Source organism: Colobus angolensis, unplaced genomic scaffold (genome assembly GCF_000951035.1).
Source record: "Colobus angolensis palliatus isolate OR3802 unplaced genomic scaffold, Cang.pa_1.0 Scaffold2, whole genome shotgun sequence".
NCBI classification, from domain to species: Eukaryota; Metazoa; Chordata; class Mammalia; order Primates; family Cercopithecidae; genus Colobus; species Colobus angolensis.
In genome coordinates, this window is record NW_012115154.1 from 18,832,299 (window position 1) to 18,849,319 (window position 17,021).

Genomic DNA, 17,021 nt, shown 5'->3' on the forward strand with positions numbered 1-17,021 from the left:
TCTCCCCTGTCTGGTTGGGGTTGCCCAAGCCATCAGGACCTCACCAGGGCCCCTTATGACCAATGGCCCTCTCTCGGAAAATGGTAGAATGTTCTTTTTATCAAACCCACCTTCCCTAATCAGGGACAAAAGCTATGATGTTGGCTTCATCCACACGAAAATCTAATCGAGTGAGCTTCCCTGGCACAGCCCCAGCAGGTCCTGGTGCAGGCGCGGGTGGCTCTGTTTGTTCTCTGTGGTTTCATGGAAACAATCCCACTCTCTAGATCCTCTCAAATTAGCTTTGACGGGTTGTGACTTTCTGAAAGCAAAATATCAAGATTTAGCCACAGGACATCTGTGAGCTGTGACCTCTGGCCTCCTAGCTCCAACTTTGTGTATAGCGCTGCCCCTCTCCAGGCCTGGACCTCCTTAAGAAAGGCAAGCAGCCAACAACTGACAGGATACGGTCTTTGCCCGAGTGCTATCCCTAACTGTCAGCAATCATTAACCCCTGGCCAGCTTTCTCCCAGCCAAGTCCTTTCTCCTTTCCGAATCTGGTCAGGGTCCCAACGATGCTTAAAAAGCCACCAAGGTTTGCAACTGGTCTTGAGTGGCTGCTCCTCCCAAACGGTTCTGCCTCTGGTGTCTTGTTCTAGGTGTGATTGAATTCTCTGTTTTGCTGTAGGTGCCAGCCTCTATCAGCCCCTGCCCTGGTCCATCTGTCAGCTTCAGGTAAGACTACCAGCTAGTAAATGTCCCCTTGTCCTTATCTCTGCCTCTAAAACATGCCACCTAAATCAACAGATTGTGGCATTGCATGGCTCGTCACAGAGAAGCCAAAGCAAATTATTGCGGAAGGCGGCACTTGTCCAGAAACGGACTCAGGACATGTGTGCTGCACAGTCAGCTTCCTCACACCCCCTCACGCCACTGTAGCTGCCCACAGAGGCACCTCCCAAGCCATAGGCCCCTCCTAGGCCAGCCCAGGCCTCACCTTGTCCCTCCCTGCAGGGCGGGGTCTGATGGACTTCAAGAAGGAGTCAGAGATCAGCTTAAGGGCAAAGGCTGGAAGCAGAGCGAACTGGGAGCAGAACACACAGGTGCGTTCTGATGGGTATTCGGGAGAGTCAAGAAGGGGCTGACCTGGTGGGAAGAAAAGCAGTGGAAGGAGGGCACGGAGTGAGGGGCAGAAGAACGGGACACAGAGGGAGGAGGGCCAGGAAGTGAGGGCAGGAGCCCAGCACATCACAGAAGGTGCCCGGGTGCTTGGTGGCAGGCAATAGCTGGCCAGAGTGGAGCAAGGAAAGCTCAGAGAGGAGGGTAAGCGGGGAGAGGGCTTGCTTCCTGTTCTTGCCTGGAGGTCTCACCAGCCACCACCCCCACTGCCACCGCCAGCAACCACCCCCACTGCCACGGCACATGGGGACAGAGGTTTGTCCTGGGGAAAGCAAAGGTCTCTTCTACATCTTTCTCCTTCCTGGAAAAGCAAAAAGAAACATGGGGATAAGAGGTTGTAAAAAAAGGAGACCCAGGCCGGGCGCGGTGGCTCACGCCTGTAATCCCAGCACTTTGGGAGGCCGAGGCGGGCGGATCACAAGGTCAGGAGATCGAGACCATGGTTAAACCCCGTCTCTACTAAAAATACAAAAAATTAGTTAGCCGGGCGCCGTGGTGGGCGCCTGTAGTCCCAGCTACTCGGGAGGCTGAGGCAGGAGAATGGCGGGAAACCCGGGAGGCGGAGCTTGCAGTGAGCCGAGATTGCGCCACTGCACTCCAGCCTGGGCCACAGAGCGAGACTCCATCTCAAAAAAAAAAAAAAAAAGACCCAGGCCATGAAAGGACATGGAGGTACCCTAAATGCATACTGCTAAGCAAAAGAAGTCAACCTGAAAAGGCTGCAGACTGTAAGATTCCAAATACAGGACTTTCTGGAAAAGGCAAAACTATGGAGACAATACATAGAGCAGTGAGTGCCAGGGTTCAGGAGAAAGAGGTGGAGCACAGAGGAGGTGGAACTACTCTGTGTGCTACTCTAATGCTGGATCCATGTCATTGTCCATTTGTCCAGCCCACGGAATACGCAGCAGCAGGAGTGAGCCCTGATGTCAAGTGTGGGCTCCGGGTGAGAGTGATGTGCAGGTCCCTCAGCTGTAATAAATGCACAGCTCTGGTGTGGATATTGACAGTGGGGAGGCTGAGTGTATAGGGGCTGTGAGTATACAGAAACTCAGTACCTTTCGCTCAGTTTTGCCATGAACCTAAAACTCCTGTTTAAAAAGTCTATTAAAAGACTTTACTAGACTTTATAAAATTTGTTAAAAGACTTTTAATAGACTTTTTAAAGACTTTTAACAGACTTTATAAAGTCTATTAAGAAATCTATTAAAGTCTATTTTTAAAAGTCTATTAAAAAAAAAAAGTCTACTGTAATCCCAGCACTTTGGGAGGCCAAGGTGGGAGGATCGCTTGAGCCCAGGAGTTCGAGACCAGCCTGGGCAACATAGTGAGATCCTGACTCTCTCTATATATATTTTTTAAGTCTAATAAGAAGTCCATTTGGGGCCAGGCCCGGTGGCCCATGCCTGTAATCCCAGCACTTTTGGAAGCTGAGGCGGGTGGATCACTTGAGGTCAGGAGTTCAAGACCAGCCTGACCAACATGGTGAAACCCCATCTCTACTAAAAACAAAAAATTAGCCAGGCATGGTGGTGCACACCTATAATCCCAACTACTCAGGAGGCTGAGGCAGGAGAATTGCTTGAACCCGGGAGGCAGAGGTTGCAGTGTGCCAAGATCGCATCACTGCACTCCAGCCTGGGCTACAGAGCAAGACTCTGTCTCAGGAAAAAAAACAAAAATAGTCTATTGAAAGAAAAAAAAAGAGGCCTGGCCAACATTTAATAGGAGAACACAAGAACTTACCTCATATCCTTCCTGCTGGCTCTGAGTTCCACCTGCAGCCCCTGCCTCACCTGCTCCATCCAGGTGAGCAGGGCCTCTGAGAGCCCAAGATCATGTGGGTTCCAGGGTCTTCTGCCAGCACCAGAGGGCAAGACAAGGCAACCAGAGGGACGTCCCCATGAGAGGCCATGACCATGGAGCAAAACGAGGGCAAGGTGCGAGCCCTTGGGGAGGGGAGCATGGGAAAGGGGAAGAAGGACATCTCAGATCACCCTTGACCATGGCCTCCAGGGCTAGAGAGCCATCGAGTGATAAAACAGGCCCAGCCAACACCTTTCATTTATCTATGAATCAAGAACTGCCCATCATGTACAAATTAAATACAAAGTGCTAAGGGGACTAGTGGAGAAATGAGTATGTTAGTTGGGGCCAAAAACAGAGTGCTCCTCGGCAATGCAGGGTTTCAGCTGACCTCAAAAGGTGGCGATGGATGTGACACTGGCCCAGAGTCGGGTGGGGAGGGACGATGTGCATCTGAGCTTCTCTGGAGGAAGAAACCCACGAGGAAAACAGGTCCTCTAGTTACACATGGGTTGTGTTCCCAACATTTGTGCTTCGGAAATGTGATGTGTAAATGCATTTTCCAAAAACAAAAGCAAGAAATGAAAAGCGCTCATGATGGTCAGGTTTCCTCAGTGGCACACTCCACGATACCCCCAAAGTGGAGCTGCTGCACCTGTTCCACCTCATACCCTGTGCCGCCGACTTTCCAGGTGAAATCCTCGGGGCCTGCCTTGCAGATAGCCTGGACCCCCTGGGAGGAGGCTGGGCCAGGCAGAGGTCTGAGACTGGAGTGGATTAACACTCCCTGCTACCTGTCTGCACAGGAGAATGCGTTTTCTCCAGGTTTACCCCCAGGGCTTCTGATTTAGGGAGCAAAAGGCCACTACCTATGAAAACAAGGATCTCTCAGAGTCCAACCCACTCGTGCATCCACCTTGTAAGTCAAGTGCCTGTGCCTCGGGCACTGCTTGCAGGAAGTGAAAAGCACAGCTGAGACAGGGAGGAATCCCGAAGTGGGGCTCCCAGGTCAACCCAGAGCCTAGAGGAAGGGGGTGCAAGGCCGCGAGGGCAGTGCTTCTGTAGGGGAATTTCACAGTGACGGCAGCCTTCCAGGAAGGGCCCACAGTACCCAGGAGGACAAGTTAGGGTCTGGAGAAACTGAGACTGGGAGCTAGTTCCAGCCAGCCTCTGCGGCAGCAGCGCAACAGGTGAGAGCTACGGTCTCCCAGAGACTTCGCACACAGCACACGGGAAGACAGAGTTGTGGCCACCATGTCTCCCAGCCCTGCAGGAGCCTCGCAGCTACAAGCCCAGGATTTTACAGCTGCTTAGGGAATGGGGTTATGAGGTGAAGACTGACTCACCCTCCCTGAGAAAGGAAAAGGCATCTCCCTAAGATGAACCCCTCCCTGAGGTCCCCTCCTAGTAGCCTTGGGTGAACAAGAGAGCTGAATGGGGCACAAAGAAGGCCGGGCAGGACTGGGCACCTCTACCTCACCCCCAAAGCCATCAGTCTGCAGCCTAGTCACACCTGCATCACTCTACATTGCGTAAAACTTTAAATGTGCTGGTGTCGATAACCTGTCTTTCATTTAACAAGAAGAGCAGCTAACATTTCTCATGCGTTTCCTATATGGTAGACATTGTTACAAACACTTTATATATACTGCTTAATTGATTTATCTCCACAACCCTAGGAGCTAAGCACTGTTGTTGTTATTTTCATTTTATAACTAAGAACATGAAGGCCCAGAGAGTTTAAGCAGCGTGCCCAAGGCCGCACAGCAAGTCCTAGTGGCATGGGTTACTGGGACTCGACTCAGGCAGCCTGACTCCAGAGCCTACCTTTGAATTTCTACACTAAATTTCAAAATCTATCTACCTAAAAGGAATTTGTTGTGTCAGAAATGTAGTTTTGCTGTTAATACAGGCATCTGCTTCTCCAGGACACAAGAAGCACCTGGGGGCATGGGCAGGGGCCCAGTCTGCCCTCTGTGACTCACGGTGCCCCTGGCTGAGATAATGCACAAAAACAAGAGCATTCCCCTGAGTAAGGAAGGCCGCAGGACTGGAGGACGTTTACAGAGGAGTGAGGAGAGGGTAGAAATAAAATGGATGAATGCAGACAGATGCCCGACAGCACTGGGGACTATGCATGGGACCCCAGCTGCCCCAGGACAGCCTCCAGCTTGGGGCAGGGCAAAGGGAGGAAGCTCAGTCCATAGGAAAATTCCATGGCCCTAACCTGAGGGAAGCCCATTTCTGCCCATAAGACAACTAAGTTCATCTCCTCTACTGCATTCCAGAGCAATGGAGCGAGAGATCCCTGCCCTGGGCTGGGCCGTGGCTGCCATCCTGATGCTGCAGATGGCCATGGCGGAGCCCTCCCTGGGAACTCTGCACAGGAACGCAGAGGTGTTTTCAGACCTAAGCAACCAAGAGCTGAAAGCAGTGCACAGCTTCCTCTGGTCCAAGAAGGAGCTGAGGCTGCAGCCCTCTAGGGCCCCCACCGTGACCAAGAACACTGTGTTTCTCATCGAGATGCTGCTGCCCAAGAAGCACCATGTGCTGAGGTTTCTGGATAAAGGTGAAAGGCATCCTGTGCGGGAAGCCCGTGCTGTCATCTTCTTTGGTGACCAGGAGCACCCGAATATCACTGAGTTTGCTGTGGGGCCCCTGCCAGGGCCCCGCTACATGCGAGCACTGTCCCCCAGGCCTGGGCACCAGTACTCCTGGGCATCGAGGCCCGTGTCCACAGCAGAGTATGACCTCCTCTACCACACCGTGCAGAAAGCCACCAAGCCCCTGCATCAGTTCTTCCTCAATACCACAGGCTTCTCATTCCAAGACTGCCATGACAGATGCCTGGCCTTCACCGACGTGGGCCCCCGGGGCGTGGCTTCTGGCCAGCGCCGCAGTTGGCTTATCATACAGCGCTACATAGAAGGCTACTTTCTGCACCCCACTGGGCTGGAGCTCCTCGTGGATCACGGGAGCACAGATGCCCGGCACTGGGCCGTGGAGCAGGTGTGGTACAACGGGAAGTTCTATGGGAGCCCAGAGGAACTGGCTCGGAAGTATGCAGATGGAGAGGTGGACGTGGTGGTCCTGGAGGACCCACTGCCTGGGGGCAAGGGGCATGAGAGCACAGAGGAGCCGCCCCTCTTCTCCTCCTACAAGCCCCACGGGGACTTCCCCAGTCCCATCCATGTGAGCGGCCCCCGCTTTGTCCAGCCCCATGGCCCTCGCTTCAGGCTGGAGGGCAATGCTGTGCTCTATGGGGGTTGGAGCTTTGCCTTCCGGCTGCGCTCCTCCTCCGGGCTGCAGGTCCTGAACGTGCACTTTGGTGGAGAGCGCATTGCCTATGAGGTCAGCGTGCAAGAGGCAGTGGCCCTGTATGGAGGACACACACCTGCAGGCATGCAGACCAAGTACCTCGATGTGAGCTACGGCCTGGGCAGCCTCACTCATGAGTTAGCCCCCGGCATCGACTGCCCGGAGACCGCCACCTTCCTGGACACCTTCCACTACTATGACACCGATGACCCAGTCCATTATCCCCGAGCCCTCTGCCTCTTTGAAATGCCCACAGGGGTGCCCCTTCGGCGGCACTTTAATTCCAACTTTAAAGGTGGCTTCAACTTCTACGCAGGGCTGAAGGGCCAGGTGCTGGTGCTGCGGACAACTTCCACTGTCTACAATTATGATTATATTTGGGACTTCATCTTCTACCCCAACGGGGTGATGGAGGCCAAGATGCATGCCACTGGCTACATCTTCGCCACCTTCTACACCCCTGAGGGGCTGCGCCACGGCACTCGCCTGCACACCCACCTGATTGGCAATGTACACACTCACCTGGTGCACTACCGTGTCGACCTGGATGTAGCAGGTAGGACTCAAAGCAAGACTGTCCCGGTCAAGCGTCTGCATCCAACCAATAACTGAAACTCCCAGCAGACGACACTAGAACTCCCTGGTGGTGGAAAGTTAGGAGGAGCATTTGCCAAGCCTGCTTCTGTAAAACCTAAAGCTAGAAATTTGTGTGTCCCTGAAAAATGGTGAAAGCAAACACTGCCGAGGGTTGCCCTGGATGCAACCGTGTGGACCCTGTTCTGACCCTGGGGACTGTGAGTGGGGCAAGGGAGGGGACAGTGCCTAGGAGGGTAAGAAATGTCACTGTCGGCCGGGCGCGGTGGCTCAAGCCTGTAATCCCAGCACTTTGGGAGACCGAGACGGGCGGATCACGAGGTCGGGAGATCAAGACCATCCTGGCTAACACGGTGAAACCCCGTCTCTACTAAAAAATACAAAAAACTAGCCAGGCAAGGTGGCGGGCGCCTGTAGTCCCAGCTACTCGGGAGGCTGAGGCAGGAGAATGGCGTGAACCCGGGAGGCGGAGCTTGCAGTGAGCTGAGATCCGGCCACTGCACTCCAGCCTGGGCCACAGAGCGAGACTCCATCTCAAAAAAAAGAAAAAGAAATGTCACTGTCTAGTGCTCTGAGATGGAACGTAGTGTCGTCTGGGAATACTCAGGGTGTCTCCCAGATGATGTCACCATAAAAGAACGGCATGGGTAGAATGACTGATGCCACCAGACCCAACAAGGCCACCAGGACCAGACAGACGGCTCCTACCCCTCAGCCCCAGCCACCTCTCTGGACAGAGCCTCACATGCCTGGAGAAAAATGGGTGCCCCTTCTCTGGGATTGCAGCCACAGCAGATGGGCATGAGCACAGCTCTTGAGAGGAACTTCCCAGAGTGGTAATAGAATCACCACAGCTGCCCAGGGCATCCCCCAAAATCCGAGTTATTCTAGACAGTTGGCTGTTGGATGTGGTGAAGGATGGAGATCCTGGGGCAGAATGAGGAGGTTTCAGTTGTGGCAGCTTGATTCTCATTCTCCTTCTCCCTGCATACCTCCAGGCACCAAGAACAGCTTCCAGACACTGCAGATGAAGCTAGAAAATATCACCAACCCCTGGAGCCCGAGACACCGCGTCGTCCAGCCGATCCTGGAGCAGACGCGGTACTCCCGGGAGCGCCAGGCGGCCTTCCGCTTCAAAAGGAAGCTGCCCAGGTACCTGCTCTTTACCAGCCCCCAGAAGAACCCCTGGGGCCACAAGCGCAGCTACCGCCTGCAGATCCACTCCATGGCTGACCAGGTGCTGCCCCCAGGCTGGCAGGAGGAACAGGCCATCACCTGGGCAAGGTGAGGAAGACCCAGGGGGCCTGGGGGAGGGTCAGGGGCTCCCCTCAGTGTGTGTGTCTGTGTTTGTCTGTGTTTGTGTCTATGGGGTTCTGAGTCTATGTGGTTTTGTATCTGGGCACACATATGTGTTGTGTATGTATGATGTGTGTGTATATCTGTGTGTACAACTGACCCTGAACAATGTGGGGGTTAGGGGTGCCAACCCCCGAATGCAGTAAAAAAGCCAGGCATAACTATGACTTCACCACAACATAACCACGAATAGCCTACTGTTGACCAGAAGCCTTACCACTAACATAAACATTCCGTGAACACATATTTTATATGTTCTATGTGTTAGATCCTGTGTTCTTACAGTAAAGTAAGCTAGAGAAAAGAAAATGTTATTAATAAAATCCTGGCCAGGCATAGTGGCTCATGCCTGTAATCCCAGCACTTTGGGAGGCCAAGGCAGGCAGATCACAAGGTCAGGAGATCAAGACCATCCTGGCTAACACAGTGAATCCTCGTCTCTACTAAAAATACAAAAAATCAGCTGGGCATAGTGGCAGGTGCCTGTGGTCCCAGCTCCTCGGGAGGCTGAGGCAGGAGAATGGCGGGAACCCATGAGGCAGAGCTTGCAGTAAGCCGAGATCACGCCACTGCACTCCAGCCTGGGTGACAAAGCGAGACTCCATCTCAAAAAAAAAAAAAAAATCCTAAGGAAAGGAAAATATATCTACGATCCATTAAGTGGGAGTGGCTCATCCCGAAGGTCTTTATGCTCGTTGCCTTCACTTTGAGTGGGCTGAGGAGGAAGAGGGGCTGGATTTGCTGTCTTTCGGTGGCAGAGGTGGAAGAAACCCCAAGTGAAAGTGGACCGGTGGCTGGGCGTGGTGGCTCACGCCTGTAAGCCCAGCACTTTGGGAGGCGGAGGCGGGCATATCACCTGAAGTCAGGAGTTCCAGACCAGCCTGGCCAACACGGCGAAACACTGTCTCTACTAAAGATACAAAAATTAGCTGGATGTGGTGGTGGGCACCTGTATTCTCGTATTCTCGGCTAGTCAGGAGGCTGAGGCAGGAGAATCACTTGAACCCGGGAGGTGGAGTGAGGCAAGATCGTGTTACTGCACTCCAGCTTGGGCGACAGAGCAAAACTCCATCTCAAAAAAAAAAAGGAAGAAAGAAAGAAAGTGGACCCGTGCAGCTCACACCTGTGTTGTGCAAGGGTTGTGGGCTCTTCTGAGCCTGTGTCTGTGTATTTGGGGAGGAGGGCAGGGAGAACTCCTGACAATCACTTGAACCTTGGTTAACAGCAGCCCATCCTGCCGACTCCCAGGAGAGATGATCTCTCATCTTGGGGAAGGCAATCATCTTCCTCTATTTTGACCCTGAAGCTGTTCCCTGGGTGGGGCTAAGGGGGGCCAGCCCAGGCCCCTGAGCCAAGCTGCTTCACCTCTGCCTGGCAGGTACCCCCTGGCAGTGACCAAGTACCGGGAGTCAGAGCTGCGCAGCAGCAGCATCTACCACCAGAACGACCCCTGGGACCCGCCCGTGGTCTTTGAGAAGTTTCTTCACAACAATGAGAACATTGAAAATGAGGTACTGCCCTGTCCCCAGCCCTGCCCAGTGCTGGCCGTGCCTCCTTCCAGCTCAGCCCAGGACCATCTTCATCACCATCAGGGAGTCCCAACCACCCTCTGCCCAGATTTGTCCCCAGTTGCAGGAGCTGTGCCTTACTGTGTGGACAGCAAGTTCAGAGGTCACAACCAAGCTGCCCATCTCTTTAAAAAGGGGCTGGAGAGGAATTCAGCAAGTTTGCAGGCAGAACTGCAAATGATCAAAGGCTAGAGTGGCCTCCAGTGGTCAGTACTCAGCCCTGCCCACTGAAGCCCACCCTGTCTTCTGCAGGACCTGGTGGCCTGGGTGACGGTCGGCTTCCTGCACATCCCCCACTCAGAGGACATTCCCAACACGGCCACACCCGGGAACTCCGTGGGCTTCCTGCTCCGGCCATTCAACTTCTTCCCAGAGGACCCCTCGCTGGCATCCAGAGACACTGTGATCGTGTGGCCTCGGGACAACGGCCCCAACTACATCCAGCGCTGGATCCCTGAGGACAGGGACTGCTTGATGCCTCCCCCTTTTAGCTACAATGGGACCTACAGACCCGTGTGACCAGCCCCTGCCCCCAGTTCCTCCCAAGAAGCCCAGGAGCCTGGCTGGGGTAGACAATAAACCTTCAGAGCTTCACTCTGTGTGCTGCTTCTTGCGGGGAGGCACAGGGCCATGTGTGTAGGACACACACGCATAGACGTGCACACACTCACACAGACGTGCACACACTAGCACAGACGTGCACACACTCGCACAGACGTGCACACACTCGCATGGATGTGCACACACACAGATGTGCACACTCGCACAGACGTGCACACTCACACAGACGTGCACACACTCGCATAGATGTGCACACACTCGCACAGACGTGCACACACTCGCACAGATGTGCACACACACAGATGTGCACACTCGCACAGACATGCACACTCGCACAGACGTGCACACATGGCATGCACTTTATTCACACTGGTCTACCGCAGCCCAGAAAAGCCAGCGTTACTAATAAAAAGGAAGCTCGCTGAAATCCTGTACCTGTCAGTTTGGTTTTTCTAAAATCTGAGACTGGCCAGGCATGGTGGCTCACGCTTGTAATCCTAGCACTTTGGGAGCCTGAGGCGGAAGGATGGGAGGATCACTTGAGCCCAGGAGTTCAAGACCAGTCTGAGCAACGTGGCTAAACCCCATCTCTCCTAAAAAATACAAAAAATTAGCCAGGCAGGGCCGGGCGCAGTGGCTCAAGCCTGTAATCCCAGCATTTTGGGAGGCCGAGACGGGTGGATCACAAGGTCAGGAGATCGAGACCATCCTGGCTAACACAGTGAAACCCCGTCTCTATTAAAAAATACAAAAAAACTAGCCGGGCGAGGTGGTGGGCGCCTGTAGTCCCAGCTACTCGGGAGGCTGAGGCAGGAGAATGGCGTAAACCCGGGAGGCGGAGCTTGCAGTGAGCTGAGATCCGGCCACTGCACTCCAGCCCGGGCGACAGAGCGAGACTCCGTCTCAAAAAAAAAAAAAAAAATTGGCCAGGCAGGGCGGCGTACGCCTGTAGTCCCAGGACAGGGGGGGTTGGGTGGGAAGATCTCTTGAGCAGAGGAGCCGAGATCACACCACTGCACTCCAGCCTGGGCAATACAGACACAGTGAGACCCAGTCTCAAAAAAAAAAAAAAAAATCTGAGACTGACAACTTTCTCTTGGGGAGGCTGCAAGGGAATTTCCCAGTGTCAGTGACAGGCTTGCAAAATGGCACAACCGTAGAGAAGATGCTACAGGGAGATCTAGCAAGATCACCATGCCTTTATCCATTGGCACACTGGCCCAACTTCGGGGGGTTTATCCCCAAGATCCATCTATAAATACAGGAAAGACATATGTACAAAGTGATTCATTGCAGCATTGTTTGTAACAGCAAAAGTCTGGAAACAACCAACTGCTCATCTGTAGAAAACCCCAGCTGAATAAACTGTGGCACAACCACACAGTGCAATTCTAGGTGATTATAGAAGAAACACACGAATGAGAATACTCTGTGTGCTGATGGAGCCAAACTTCAGGCCATAGCAAAAGAGAAGAGGCATAGAATAATACAGACAGCATGCTAACTTTGTGTGAGAAAGTACAGGAGTTTCCCTAGACTGGTCTCCGTGTAGACTACAGGGAAGCGTGGTAGATGAGAACAGGGATGGGGCAGGCTTTCTCCATGGAAACCTTTCTATTGAGTTGTTAGAGGTTTTGTTGTTGCTTTGTTTGCTTGCTTTTGGGGACAGAAGGGGAATGATGGAGAGTGCCGGGCCACGGGCTGGCCAGGTAGGGAGATAGAGCCTGGGGAGAAAGCAGAGTGGCCTGGTCAGATGCTATGGGGATGAGGCAAGGAGGGTCTCCTCCCTCCCTGTGGAGCTGAGGGAGCCCCAAGTGTCCTGGCCACGGCACATGGCCCAGGAAAGCACTGACTGCAGAAACCCGGGTGCCACAGCCTCTTGCCCCAGTGCTATGTTATTTTTATTTTTGAATCGTGAGAATGTATTACCTACTCAAAAAACTGAAATCTAAATTTTCCAAGAGGGAGGAAGGGAGGAAAGGGTGGAGGGAAGGAAAGAAAGAAAAATGAAACTCTAACTGCTGATGTGTGGTACTATAGTAGCTGGCCAGGATGGATGGGGTAGCTAGAATAATGCCCTCCACCCCCCACCAATGATGTCCACATCATGATCCCTGGGACCTGTGGATCTGTTACCTTACATGCTCAAGGAAGGAATTCTGTGGGCATGATGAAGGTAAGGATCTTGAGATGGGAAATTATCCTGGATCATCCAGGTGGGCTTGAGTAATCACAAGGCCCTTGTGAGAGGGAGACAGGAGAGAAGAGCAGAGAGAAGATGCCACACTGCCGGCTCTGAAGATGACAGAAGGGGCCACAAACCAAGGAATGTAAGCGACCTCTAGAAACTGGAAAAGACAAGGAAACAGATTTTCCCCCCAGAGCCTCCATTAAGAACAAGGCCCTGAAGACCTCAGATGGTAAAAGAATACATTGGTGTTGTTTGAGGCCAGTAAGTTTGTGGTACAGTGTTTACAGCAGCCATAGGAGCTAATACAATGGATGTGGAGTTTTCTATCATGAGGGACCTTTGACAGAGGAAAGCAGACAGGCAAACAGATGGGGGATCTGACACTGTCCCTCCCAGCCCTGCTCAGAGCTCAGTCACCCACGGCCAGCCGCAGAACCAGGACCCAGTGACGAGGAGGCAGGAGCAGGTGAGTCAGGTCATGTGGGGCAGGGTCCTGGATCTTTTCAAACCGGACAATTCAACAGAACGGATTCCAGCCTTTCTCTTCCTCCAAGAAGACAGAAAGGAAGAGTGTGTGTGGTTTTGATAAACATTTCAAGGGGGTGGAGGACACCAGAGGCTCAGGGGCTCCTTTACACACTGAGTTGTGGGTGTGTGACTGTCATCACCCACCATACCGAGGAAAGCTGGAAGGCCAAAGACATTGCTTACTTTACCTGGGTGACTGTTCACAGTTGTTTGTTGGTGTTGTGCATCCAGCAGGCACTCGGCAGTCCTTGTTGAGTGACTAGCAGCTGAGAGCCTCAGAAATACAAGCCTCAAATCACATTCTCACTTCCCTGCCCTGTTGAGTCTTTGCACTTCGCCCCAAATAATTATTTTGGCCATTCCTGTGGCCACCACAGCACCATCTCCCAACACCATCCACCCCTAACAAGATGGCAGAAGGACCTGACCTCACCCCTGAGAAAGCAGCCCCAAGAATCCTAGGGCCCCTTCGCTTCCTCCCAGGCCCCATCCCGAGTGGTCCTCACAGGTACTACTTTCCCCCTCCCTCCCTGAGACCCCAGCTTCTACTTTTCAGCATTTCTCACTGTTCCTCCTTCCCTTAAGCAGAATGTAATTGGCCTGGGACACAAAGACAAGGAAGACGAAGTCCCTGACCTCAAGATGTCCACAGTCACAGGGGTGACAGCCCGGAGGGACAGACAGGGAGGCCTGAGGGCTCCTGTGCCGAGGCAGGGATATCCTCAGATGTTCATCCTCTGTTTCTTAATAAAAACTGCAAGTACTCAGCGGGCTGAAGCAGGAGGGTTTCTTGAGCCTAGGAGTTCAAGCCCACAGCCTGGGCAACATAGCAAGATGCCACCTCTTAAACAAAAAACTAGAAGCCTGGTCTAACACTCGAGTAGGCAGAGCTTGGCCTCTGTGGACTCACTCAATGATTGTCCATGTGCAACTCTGCCATTCCCAAGCACACAGCCTCCCCAGGCCTGGAAGGTCAGCTCTGCCTGGGCGGTGAATTCTCCCTGAGCACCACGTACACTCAGGTCCCTGTTGTCGGACCCTCCTCAGTAGGGAGAACTGCTGTGCCTCTCCCAGTTAGGGGGAGACATTCACAATTTTTGGTCATACATTTGGTAATTGACCTGCTACTTTGAACTGCATGGATTTCCTGTCCTGGGGCCACTTCAAGGTGGTTACATCCCATAACCTGGAATTTCTAATGGCTGAGGCCAGGACGAATCTGATATCTCATGAAAACATATCAGGTGTATAAAGACAAAATACCATTTGACCCAGCAATCTCATTACTGGGTGTATACCCAAAGGAATATAAATCATTCTATTATAAAGACACCTGCACACATATGTTCACTGCAGCACTATTCACAATAGAAAAGACATGGAATCGGCCAGGTGCAGTGGCTTACACCTATAATCCCAGCACTTTGGGAAGCCAAGACGAGCAGATCACAAGGTCAGAAATTCGAGACCAGCCTGGCCAATATGGTAAAACCCCATCTCTACTAAAAATATAAAAATTATCCAGGCGTGGCGGTGGGTGCCTGTAGTCCCAGCCACTTGGGAGGCTGAGGCAGGAGAATCGCTTGAACCCAGGAGGCGGAGGTTGCAGTGAGCCGAGATTGCGCTACTGCACTCGAGCCTGGGTGACAGACATAGAATCAACCTAAATGCCCATCAGTCATAGACTGGATAAAGAAAATGTGATGTATATACACCATGGAATACTATTCTGCCATAAAAAAGAAAGAGATCTTGTCCTTTGCAGAGATATGGATGGAGTTGGAGGCCATTATCCTCAGCAAACTAACACAGGAAACCAAAATACCTTATGTTCTCACTTATAAGTGGGAGCTAAATGATGAGAACACATAGAGGAGAACAACACACACTGGGGCCTGTTAGAGAGTGGAGGGTGGGAGGAGGGAGAGGACAGTGAAAAATAACTAATGGGTACTAAGCTTAATACCTGGGTGATGAAATAATCTGTGTAACAAATCCCATGATGCAATTTACCTATGTAACAAACCTGCACATACACTGTGAACTTAAAAGTTAAAAAAAAAAAAAAAATTAGGTTCAGATGTCTGATCCAAGAACTTAGCCAGGATGTTAAAAGGTTGCCTACTAAACCCTCATGCTTATTTGCTAGGGCATCCAAGCATTGGTTTGCAAAACTCACAAGATCCCCCGTCACTGCCTGAGAGCTGATTCCATGTTATAGTTATCCATTGCTACATAACAAACCACCTCAACTTAGTGGCATAAAATAACAACTATTTTATTATGCTCATGAACTCAATGGGACAAGGATTCAGACAGGACACCCTGGAGATGGCTTCTCTCTGATCCATGATGCCTGGGGCTTCAGCTGGGAGGACTCAGAAGCTGATAGTATCTTGGATACTAATACTGGAGGCAGCAATTGTCTGGCAGCTTTTTCCCTTACATGTCTGGCATCTGGACTGGTCTGTGCTCAACTAGAACTATAGACCGAGCACCTATGTATGTGTGGCCTCCCCACGGGGCTGGGGCTTCCTCACAGTATAGCGGTCTCAAGTAATCAAACTTTTGCATGGAGGCTCAGGGCTTCAAGATGGGCATTCTCACATACAAGAAGGAAGCAGCACACCTTTTATGACCTAACTTCAGAAATCCCATGACTACTTCTGCCATACTCTATTGGTCAGTGGTCACCATTGCACCTAAATGGAAAGGAAGAAGACATAGACCCCACATCTCAATGGGAGGACCAGCAAAAGAGTGAGAGGGGCCATGGTTCAGAACTGCCACTCCATGACTCATTTCCTTTATAGTAAGGGCAGCTCTACCCCTGCTGAAGCTGCAACCGTGTTTGAAAAGTTATCTTTGGTTCCAGCCTCCTAAATTTTCTACACCTTGGAGCAGTGTCTCCAGTTTACCTGCCACTTTAGAAACTCCTTATATTCTGCTCTCAAGTTAAAAATGTTCTCCTTTCACCACAACATCCATACTTGCCAGCAAAAGAGAACATGCTCTTGATGGAAAACAGCTTTCCTCTCTCATCCTAGTTTTCATCATTAAGCTGCCTGCAGTGGCTGTGTCACAAAAGATTCCGAATTCACAACAAGACTCAGTAAATAACAATACAGTGAGTTTGAAAACTCTGCTGTGGGTGTCGGAGGACAGAGTGGCATATGTATGTCCTGTTCTTGTCATTTCTGAAAGGCACCAGCTTATTATCAAATACGACCTCCAGCGATGCATCAGGACTACTCGGCCTGCAGCAGAGTCTTCTTTCTTTCACAGTGTCACAGCCTCACCCATTAGAACGTGTGAACACACATTCACAACTTACATGTCAGTGATGACTCGGCTCTTTCATTCATTCAACAAACACTAAAAGGCTATGGATTAGAGCCTGCTCTAGGTTTTGGGGATATGAAGATGAAAGAAATAGTCTCTGGTTTCTAGAAGCTTGTTTTTCTGTAAGAAAAAGTCATGTAAAGAATAACTCAAGAATAGTGAAGAAAGTCCCTCTTAATTCATTCAAGGAAAGTCACAGAAAACTTTAAAAAGGAGGTAGAGTTTGAGCTTTAACATCAACTGAAGGGAGAAGGACATTCTGGACAATGATCTGCACAGAGGCACCAAGCTATCCCAGGGACATCAAGTGCCCCACATTCTGTGGTTCCTGCCGCGTCTGCTGTCCTAGAAGAACTGCATGCACTGTGGTCCAGCTGGATAAGGCCACTTGCGGGTGACAATTCAAGAAACAGGACTCCAAAAAAGAGACTGGAAGTTACCCCAAATCCAATGTCTTGCTCTGCACACTCCTCCAAAACCTCAGGGGATTATTTAATCTACCTCCTTTCCAGTCACCCTGGTCATCGACCTTGTGGCTTTCTAGTGATAGTGAACATGCACAACGAAGATTTGCTCAGCCACTCAGTGGCCCCTCAGCT

At 51.7% G+C, this 17,021-nt stretch overlaps 1 protein-coding gene across 1 annotated transcript; it reads left to right on the forward strand.

Annotated features, from left to right (window-relative positions):
- Nucleotides 1-1,001: 1,001 nt before the first annotated feature.
- On the forward strand, nucleotides 1,002-10,394 carry AOC1 (amine oxidase, copper containing 1). Its single transcript, XM_011941469.1, has 5 exons — nucleotides 1,002-1,082; nucleotides 5,253-6,838; nucleotides 7,875-8,160; nucleotides 9,611-9,743; nucleotides 10,053-10,394. The coding sequence occupies exons 2-5, from the start codon at nucleotides 5,257-5,259 to the stop codon at nucleotides 10,317-10,319; spliced, it is 2,268 nt and encodes a 755-aa protein (XP_011796859.1). The 5' UTR covers nucleotides 1,002-1,082; nucleotides 5,253-5,256; the 3' UTR covers nucleotides 10,320-10,394.
- Nucleotides 10,395-17,021: the final 6,627 nt, after the last annotated feature.